Source organism: Zingiber officinale, chromosome 11B (assembly GCF_018446385.1).
Source record: "Zingiber officinale cultivar Zhangliang chromosome 11B, Zo_v1.1, whole genome shotgun sequence".
Classification (NCBI taxonomy): Eukaryota; Viridiplantae; Streptophyta; class Magnoliopsida; order Zingiberales; family Zingiberaceae; genus Zingiber; species Zingiber officinale.
Genome location: NC_056007.1, coordinates 10,347,875 through 10,358,227, shown reverse-complemented (window position 1 = coordinate 10,358,227; position 10,353 = coordinate 10,347,875). Strand labels below are relative to the sequence as shown.

General features: G+C 37.7%; 1 protein-coding gene across 1 annotated transcript; it reads right to left on the bottom strand.

Annotated features, from left to right (window-relative positions):
- Positions 1 to 2,195: 2,195 nt before the first annotated feature.
- Positions 2,196 to 3,918, bottom strand: LOC122034507 (cytochrome P450 71A1-like). The gene is made up of 2 exons (XM_042593790.1): positions 2,999 to 3,918; positions 2,196 to 2,929 (listed from the first exon to the last, which is right to left on the bottom strand). The coding sequence occupies exons 1-2, from the start codon at positions 3,881 to 3,883 to the stop codon at positions 2,297 to 2,299; spliced, it is 1,518 nt and encodes a 505-aa protein (XP_042449724.1). The 5' UTR covers positions 3,884 to 3,918; the 3' UTR covers positions 2,196 to 2,296.
- Positions 3,919 to 10,353: the final 6,435 nt, after the last annotated feature.

Sequence of the window (10,353 nt, the reverse complement as noted above, 5' to 3'; positions counted from 1 at the left end):
CTCCCGACCATGATGTTCTCAGTATATAGCTCGATGGTGATATAGGTTTTCAAAGATATACTCAAAGTCATGATATGAGATCTTACGATCTTCCTACTTTTACATCACTACCACTAAATGCTCGGTTAAATCTGAGACTTGCCTCTTATAAATCATCAATCTCACCTTGGGTGTTATGATCATGGTGTGTGGCTTCCTTAGTTAGAACCTACCTGTCACGACCAAGATCACAACCACGACAATGTTCCATTGAATCTGAGGCTTGACTTTCCCAATCAAAACCTTCTAGCTTTGATACCAATTGATGCTAGACAAGATAGAGATTATCATGTAGGCTGATGAGAAATGAAACTTTAGGAGAAGACAATAAAAGAAAATCGTTGTCCTTCAGATTTTTTTTTTAGCAAAGAAAATTTTATTTAATAACTTCAAACAGTTAAATGGATATTTATATAAACTCTAGATTCTAAGATATAAAGAAAAGAAGAACAAATCCTAACCATAAGGAAAAAGTTCACAACATACTTATAATCCTAAAATTTCTAAATGGATTCAAATTTAAAAATATAAAAGATAGAAATTACCAAAAATATTCTAAATACCATAAAACTAAAATTCACGAAAAAAAATAAAAATTATTAAAAAATAATAAAAATCTTCGGATTCTCTTACACACTTGTCAATCACAACCACTGCTTTAGTAAGAGATAAATTACAAAAAATGTAATGCAAACCTACTAATATTATCTACTTAAATGGAAATCTCCAACACTTTATAACCATTCCCAGACTATATGAAGGAAGATAAATTACGGAGTCAACTTATAGTTAAGTGGCTAAGAGATGGAAGGAGTTTTTACTCAAAAGTATATACCTGCAAGAAATTGATATCTACCCTATTAGAATAAATCTATCACTTTATGAGCAAGTGAACAAGGCCTTGTGGAGACAATATAAAATGTATTTCATGGTGGCAAAAGACGAATAGACTCGCCCCCAACGTCCTCGTCAAACTGTCTCAGGGCCAACACGGAGGAGGTTAATCACGGACGGCTACTAGCCTTTAGAATAGTGACTATCACATAAGCGAGGCATTTATCTCGGCATTGCCGAGATTCGAACCCAGATCTTATGGTGGCAACACCTCATACGCTAGCCACTAAATTCATCCGAGGGGACATATAAAATGCATTTCAAGAGTATAGAAAGGGTGTTATTACATGAATAAATTTTAAACAATAAATGGTGGTTGCTTGGAGACATATGCTGCGTAAATACATAATGGCAAAACCATTTTCAAGTAGTTTCTTATGTGATTGATTCCATGTATAGCCAAAAAAAAAAAAACACAAGAAATAAAGTTAAGTGTAAAGAAAACAAATGACAAGAGTTAAAAAGTTATCAAAAATTTTTATTTCTTTTATGAAAAGAACCGGCCTAGTTAAAAAGTTTAATTTGCCAGTAATTTAATAATAAAAATTAATTCCGTCTCTAATTTAGTAATTCAATATTTAATTTTATTAAAAAAATTATGTCATTAATTTAACAACAAAATAAATATTCAATCGCGCTAAGTCATTGATTTAGTAATAAAAAAATATTCAATCACTAATATGCCTTTCTCTTATAGCGGGGTCGCTCAATATATTTTCTAATAAATTAGATCTATGTGGATATATTTGTCCATAGGCTGGGTCGGACTCTGAATTGGATTCGGCTTGGACCTGTAATTAGGTTAACGGGCTGATTACCCGTTGACATGCTATTGAGATTTATAATGGTTAGATACATTTTTAATAACTAAATTTTTATTTTCATATAAAAAGGAGATTACTAGAGTAAATAATAATAATTTATAAATTATTAAATAATTAAGAGAATTTTATTTCTTAATTTATAAAATTTTTAAAATATAATAATAATTTTAAATCATAATAAAATGAATCAAAGATTCTGAACCATGAATCGTAATCATATTGGACGATTAAAATTAAAGATCAATCCTCTAGAAATCATCCATAGAGTAGATAATTTTAAACTAACGAACTGTCAATGGCGTATATGTAGATTTGTTTTAAGAAATATCATATTAACAGTAAAAAAGTAATGATTTTATATGATTTATTGTTATACCCTAATAAATCTATTTATATAGACTATCTAAATGGTATAAATATTACAGTGCAATATCGATCTTCAATAAACAAGTCCAACGTTGTCATCCACTTATTCATTAAACATATATTATACAGGCAGACCGTTCTCCACTTATGGGAGAACAAGGTCAACGACACGCTCAGTTTGGCTCAAATTTGGCGGCCATGAGGCACAGAGCATGCTTCATGCGCACAACGAGCCCCGGCGCTTCTTCCATGCTCACGTCCTCCTCCTTCATTCCCGGCGGCAACTTCCAGTCAAAGGAATACAGGAGGTTGGCCAGCGCCACCTCCGCCATTAGTATCCCCAGATTCTTCCCTGGGCAAATCCTTCGTCCCTCGCCGAACGGAATCAGCTTGAAATCGTAGTGCGAAAACGAGTCCACCACCGGAGATTCCATGTTCACGAACCTCTCTGGGTCGAACACCTCCGGTCTATCCCATGCATTCGGATCCCTGCCGATCGCCCATGCGTTCACATAGATCGTAGTCTTGGGAGGAATTTGATACCCGTCGCTTAAAGTGACCGGGTGCATGATTTCCCGGTTGACGAGCATCGGTGCCGGCGGGTGCAGCCTCATCGTCTCCTTGACGATGCGTTTGAGGTAGTGAAGCTGGTGCAGGTCGCACTCCTCCACCTTCCCTTTGCTTCTCCCCACGCAGCTTCTCACTTCTTCTTGGGCTCTCTTCATCAACTCCGGCTGCCGGATGAGCTCCGCCATCGCCCATTCCACCACCCCCGACGAAGTATCCGTCCCGCCTATAAAAATGTTCTGCCAATAATTGAATTAGATTTAACTTCGACAATTCATTTTGACATCGAAACTGAAAATAATGGTCACCATAAGAATTCCTTTGAGGTTCTCCTCTGTCAGCTGTCCATCCTTCCGCAACCGAAGCAGAACATCCAATAAATCCTCATTCTCTTCACTTTCTGATCGACTCTTCGCGTCGAGATGGCGATCGATGAATTTCTGGTAGATGCCGTCGAGCTCAAGAAAGGATTTCCGAAGCTTGGATTTCATTCCCGTCGCCACATCGACCCACCCGAACAGGGGAAAGTAGTCTGCCACGAAGAAGCTAGCCAACACCTCCTGCGCTCCCCTGATCACGTCGCCAACGTTGAGGTCGTCGCCGGCGATGTCTCGACCAAAGGCCGTCCTGCATGTCGTGTTACAGGAGAAGCACCGGGCGAGCTCACTCACGTTGACGGTGAGGGAGCTCGAGATGCGAGAAGAGATACGCTTCTCCATTCTCTTGATCTCATCTTCCCTTACGGACTCAAAAGAGTTGATCTTTCTGGCGCTGAAGAATTCGACGGTGCAGAGCTTGCGTAGCTGCCTCCAGCGCTCGCCGTAGGGGATGAAGCCCATGTCGGAGCGGCCGTAGGAGATCTCGGAGCTGGCGACGTTGTGGGCGCGGGAGCAGCAGGCGAGGTCGAAGGTCTTGAGGACTTCCCTGGCGAGGGTGGCGGAGGAGACGACGACGGCGGAGACTTGGCCGAGTTTTAGGTGCATGAGCGGGCCATACTGTTTGGAGATTTCCCATAGGGACTGGTGCAGCAGATTGCCGCGTATCTGGTGGAGGTTACCGATGACCGGGAGCTTAGCAGGGCCGGGCGGGAGCTTCCGGATCGCCGGATTGGTTCTTGCTTCTCGGCCTCCTGCGAGAAGGAGAGAGGAGAGGAGTACGAGGAGGAAGAGAAGGGACAAGACAAGCACATCCATTTTTTGACTTAAAAATGTGGACACAGAACGAAGAGATCAACCGCCCTGCATCCATTTAAATAGGGCAACCATTTACGGGGCGTTTGATTTAGTAGAATAAAAATGATGAATAAAAATAATAATTATTAATGGTCATTGATAATGTTTGAATTATATGGATGGAAATATAAATAAAGGAATAAATTTTTATAATTGAGTAATAATTCTTTTTCATCTCATCATACTTTCTTTCTTTTCAATCTCTCTTATCACACTCTCTCCTTTTTTTTTCTTAACATACTTTCTCTCTCATCATATTTTTTTTCTCATCATACTTTCTCTCTCATCAATTTCTCCCATCATACTTCCTCTTTTTTTCCCATCACACTTTCTCTCTCATCATATTTTATCTCTCTTCAATTTTTCCCATCACACACTCTCGCTCTCTAATTTTTTTTCTCATTACACTTTCTCTCTTCATCCTCTCCCATCATACTTTCTCTCTCATCATATTTTCTTTCTCATCATGCTCTCTCTCCATTATACTCTTTTTCCTCATTTTTCTCTCATCGCACTTTCCCTCTTTTCATTCTTTCTCATCACACTTTCTCTTTTATCATACTTTCTCTCTCATCATGTTTTCTCTCCCATCTAATTTTTACTCTTATTTTCCTTTAAGGGTAAAAAAGAAAATTTTGATTTATTTCGATAGAAAATATTCAACTAACCAAGTATTACTTTTAATTAAAAGTGGTATTCATGTTCATGGTCTTTCTCATTCCACGATACTATGATTTCTATTATGATTTCTATTTTTAATAAAGAATCAACCGCCCTCTTAGTATGAAACTTTCAAAAACATCCAAAATAAACACCTAACTTTTATTTTTAAATCATCAATAAATTGCTTTGCTATCTGTTAGCGCGCATTCACGAATCAACCTACCTTTCATAGGCAATTGCGTGTAAACCATCTTAATTGCCTGTAAAAAATGAAAATGATGGCCACTTCCGAAATGAAACATAAATTTTATTTCTCCTTAACTAAGCTCTAAAGGTAATTTTTCTTCTGAGAGATTTTTCACGGTTGAATTTTAGTTGCGTCCAAGTCATTAATTTTGTTAAAATCATATCGGATCAACCATTTATTACTCAAATAATTTTAAATATTAATTTTTCATTTCCTCAAGAAATTAGTTCACTAATGGTAAAATAGTCGTTTATGTCCCTCTTTGATTTATTGATTATGAAAAAATAATTTTTCAATAATTTTTGCCTGAAGCATCCTGCTGATAATTTGTTTGAGTATCACAAAAATACAATTTGTGGCTAAACTATTTTGTCAATAGCCAAGTATTAATTTCAATCACACTTTTAATTTAATTCAATCATTAAGATAACTATTTGCATTTTTTTAGTTCAGTTCTAATTGGTCGACATTCAAGATATTATTTTTTATAGAGTGTCATCTAAGATTATATATCCTTCCTTCCAGCGCTTAACACATGCTTATCATTTTAAGAAACCCAGATACTTAGTTTGCACTTGACTTCTCCATTGCTTTGTCACCGTTCTTTGGTTTCATTCTCGGTGTTGTGTGCTAATTCTTTCTCCATTTGGACCGTTGCCATAATGCTCTATGAAATTATATGCATTCAAACTTTGGCTCAACAAGGAGACGAATACCTTGTGGTTGTGCATGAGATCGGTGAATTGTTTCTACTTAAGCTTTTTGTTTTGAATACCACTAGAGATAGAATATTTTGAAGTGACTTTTAAATATGCATAAATTGTGTTCTAAATTTATAACTAAAGGACAAGATGATCTCTCAAAATTAAAAAAAAAAAATATGTTAAACTCTCTAGCAATTGATTTCTTTTTGTCACCCATTGAGAAATAATACATGGCGTGTTTCATGTTTAATTGTGGCAAAAAACGAATATGTTCGTCTCCAGTGTCTCCGTCAATCCGTCCCAAGGTAAACACGGAGGAGGTAAATCACGGACGACTACTAGCCTTTGGAATAGTGACTAGCACATAAAGGAGGTATTTACCTCGATTTTATCGAAATTCGAATCTCAAACTTTATTATGACAATATTTCATGCGCTAGTCACTACTCCTATCTGATGGGACGTGTTTCATGGTTCAAACATGAACCATGCCATGTTGCCGGTTTCATGTTTAATTGAGAGGACAAAAAAGTCAATTTCATATGTTTCTCTTATTACTCTTACGATAATCCTTATGTTCAGAGAACGTATTTTCAAAGTTGAAAAGTTCTTTAGTCTGTCCAATTTAGTTTCGAGGTATCCTCCGTCACATTTGATATAAAATATTCTCTACTTTGGATAAATGCTCAAACTTCCGTGAAGCTAGAAAAATTTGCCATAAAAAATTTGGTCCAAGGCAATGGTAATCTTATCTTCTTGAATGAGGCCACCTTATCCGCTATCGAGACTAAGGTATATCTTCATTACAATTCTCTCCATCATTGTGGCCTTCTACCCCCTTGTCGAAGGTGACACATTGTTACACTACAAAAAATGTTACATCGTGGGATGAATTTATAAAATATTTTTGTCACAAAAAATGTTAATTTGGCAACAAAAATAGATTCGTCACCAAATGATGGTCAAATTTGATGATGAATAATAATTTTATTGATAAATCTGCAATGAATATATATTTATCATCAATCTGCTAATTTTATTGATCTGTGACGAATCAATTTCGTCCTAGAATCTAGGATTTATCTGTGGATTCGTCTTGGATGAAATTGGGATGAAAAATAATTCATAGCCAAATTATCGATAGACAGTAATTTACGATAATTTGACAATAAATTTTTTTTTTCGCCAAATTCATCTCTAAATAAAAAAAAAATGGATAGAACCTATTCATTTCTACAATTTATCATGTTAATACAATCCAATTCAATACAACACGCAATCCAATTCAATACATTTACAAACATGTTTCAAACAAATCCAAATGACATGAAATGCAAACCACAATGACATGCCGATTTACGTAATTCGGAGATCAAGCTCCTACCTCACGATTGTCCGTAAAATGGGTGATCCCTATCCATCAGTAGATTAGTCCTCAAAAACTCTGGCTAGCACAATCCTCCTTGTCGGTAGAGAAACCTCACCACAACTTGATCAAGAATACAAGGATTGCTATAAAGGCTTGGAGACTCTAATTACGGGTTAACCACCTTTAATTTTTTACCAAGGTCAGCCACCCCAAGCTTAGAGAAATTAGCAACCGGATTACTTGCACCAGTCGACTGGTACTTGTAGGACCGTTGGGCCGACTAGAAGGGGGGGTTGGATAGCCTGCAAATACAAAAACAAAATCAACCCTTTTCGAACTCTTAAACTAACACTTATAAAATAAATTAAACGGAAAGTAAATCATAAAAACGAGGCACACGATATTTACTTGGTTACAACCGGGGAGGTTGTTAATCCAAAACAAATGTAGTACTAAATACTCCTTCAGGCGGAGAAGCCTCGTACAGCAATGAAGCGCAGAAACAGAAACTTAACTCTAAACTAAAGCACACAAGTGCTGGAATTACAATTCGTGAGTTCGTTGAAAAAGCTTTTGGACCAAGGGTGTATTTACAGCCTTGGTCGGGGCACCCCAAAGGGTTCCCGGACACCCTGGGGTATAAAACTTTATCCCCAACGTTCAGATCGAGTCAAATCTCGATCTGGTCAAATATCGACTTCCGGCCGCCCCAGTATGTTCCGAACGCCCTGGAGGGGTCCCGGCGGCCCGGTACGTTCCAGTCGCCCCGGAGGGAAAAGTCAACCCCGTTGACTTTTTCCAGCCCCGGGTCTTCTGCTCCGGCTCCGTTCGCTTGGGTGACCTCTACCATCCAGAAAAGGGCTCATCCGAACCTAAGTTCCGGTCTTCTCAAGCAGGCTTCCGCTCCGGCTTCTCGTCTCTCAGAATCGCTGCGTGGTTCCTTCTCGTCCGCCAGCGTACTCATCCGCAGTCTTCATCCCTCAGTCGCACTCCGTGCTGACCTTCTCGCTAGCTGCGTCTCTTGCTCCTCGAGCAGTCTTTCGCTCCGGTTTCTCGCCCCTTGGAACCACCGCACGTTTCCTTCTCATCTGTCGGTGTACTCTTCCGCAGCGCCTCGCCCCTCGAATGCACCGCGTGCCGTCTTTTTCGCTAGCTGCGTTTTTCGCTCGACTACCTGTGCTCCTAAACTCCTACACACTTAGACACAAGGTAAAAAATACACAGAACCTAACTTAACTTGCTGATCACACCAAAACAACCTTGGGGTCCCAACAATCTTCCCCTTTTTGATGTGATCAACCCAAGTTAAGCTAGGGTTAAACTAGACATAAAAATAAACAATTTATATTGCAATAACGTGCAACAAGATAGAAAAATTAAATTTCAAAAAAAAATTAATTTCTACCTCCCCTAAACTTATACTTTTTCTTCTCCCCCTTTAATCACATAAAAAACTGGGGTTGCAAGAAAAATCTAAGGGTTGACACTTAGAAAAATTATAAAAATCTATTTCAATGATTTTTTGGAAAATATTTCTAAGTCAAGGAAAATTTCTAAGTCAAAAATAACTTTTGAAAAAATTCTTAAGTTTTCGTCATCAAGAATTAAGAACTTTCTAATCCGAAAACTTTATGCAAGAAAATTTTTAAAAAAATTTTAGAACATTTAGAAAAAAAAAATTCTATTTTAATTATAATGCTATTATCAGAAAGTTTTAAATTTCTATTTTAATTTATTATAACTTCTCAAATCACACTTTTTCATATTTAAAGCGACCAATATTAAACGTGCAAAAAATTGTATCATGTTAATTTCTATTATTGGTTTGTCGAGATTCTTTAATCGACAAGCTAATTCTTTTAACTTAATATTTTTTGTTATATTTTGAATTTCTAATTCACAAAAATATTTTGATAATATAAATTCTAACTTGATAAAAATTTTTGACAATATAATTTGTAAAACATCTTTCGGCAATGTTTCTACTTTGCAAAATTTGTTCGAAAAAATATTTTGTAATTCGCAGAAATATTTTGTCAAAAATTCTAATTTGCAAAAATCTGTTGATAGTAGATTTTCTAATTTGAAAAACTCTTTCGATGATATTTTGATTGAATCACTCAATTGATCAGAAATTGAAGTCCATGCCTGACTTACCTTCTTGGTCATTGATTCTCCCCTTGTTGAATTGCTTTCTTCCAAAGATTCTCCCCCTTCATTGATGCTCATTGAAGAAGAGTTTTCTGTGTCCTTGGGATGAAATTTGGTTGTTGGGGTTGTTGTGACACTTACCTCGGTTTCGGACTCTTCTGACAATGGATCGGTGTTGGATTCAACTTTGACTTGTTCTTCGTAGAGCTTTAAGAACTTTTCCCAAAGTTCTTTTGCGCTTTTATCTTCGCCAACTCTATCGAGATCTTCATTTGGTATTACGCTTAGAATGTGAAATTCTGCCCGGGTGTTTGCCATATACTCGTTACATTGCTTCTCGTTCCAGAGACGTTTATTGAGTTCTTCTCCATTTGTTGTCTTTGGTGCTTCAAAACCAGATTTCATTATTAAACAAATACCAAAATCAGTGTTTAGATATACCTCCATTTGTTTCTTCCATAAAGAAAACTCCCCCTCGAATGCTGGTGGATAGATGCTATCTCCGGCCATCGTTTTATTGCTTTAGACGGCGGTTAGTCCTTCTGAGGTGTCTCGACTCTGATACCACTTGTAGGACCGTTGGGCTGGCTAGAGGGGGGTTGGATAGCCTGCAAACACAAAAACAAAACCAACCCTTTTCGAACTCTTAAACTAACACTTATAAAATAAAATAAGCGGAAAGTAAATCATAAAAACGAGGCACATGATATTTACTTGGTTACAACCGGGGAGGTTGTTAATCCAAGGCAAATGTAGTACTAAATGTTGGTGCAATATCCTTTAGGTCAAAGATGACCTGGTTGACCAAGCTTGGGTCTTGGTTTGAGCTTCGATGTTTGACAATATATTAGGTTTAGATGATATGGACAATGCAGGTGCAGTTGTTCATTTGGGGAGATTGTTGATACAATTCCTGCTTGGTCAAGGTTGACCAGTTGAGATGTGAAGGAAAGTCAAGTAGGTCAAGGTTGACCGGATACTTGACTGGAAAGTCCTAGTGAGTGAAGCCGGGCAGATGGAAGTCCTAGTGAGTGAAGCTAGGCAGAAGGAAGTTCTAGTGAGTGAAGCTAGGCAGAAGGAAATCCTGGTGAGTGAAGCCATGTGGAAATCTTGGTGAGTGAAGCCAGGTGAAAGTCCTAGTGAGTGAAGCTAGGTGAAAGTCCTGGTGAGTGAAGCCAGGCGAGGGAAATTCAGATGGGTCAAGGTTGACCAGACATCTGGTGGAAGTCTAAGTAGGTCAAAGGGATTGACTGGATACTTGGCACAGGGAAATCCAGATGGGTCAAGGTTGACCAGAC

What these genes read in the sequence shown, in the direction of transcription:
- LOC122034507 (XM_042593790.1), bottom strand. Translation starts at nt 3,883, where the DNA reads ATGGATGTGCTTGTCTTGTCCCTTCTCTTCCTCCTCGTACTCCTCTCC. An exon ending in ACCTCAAAGGAATTCTTATG is followed by an intron (nt 2,930 to 2,998) that starts GTGACCATTATT and finishes AATTATTGGCAG; the next exon opens with AACATTTTTATAGGCGGGAC.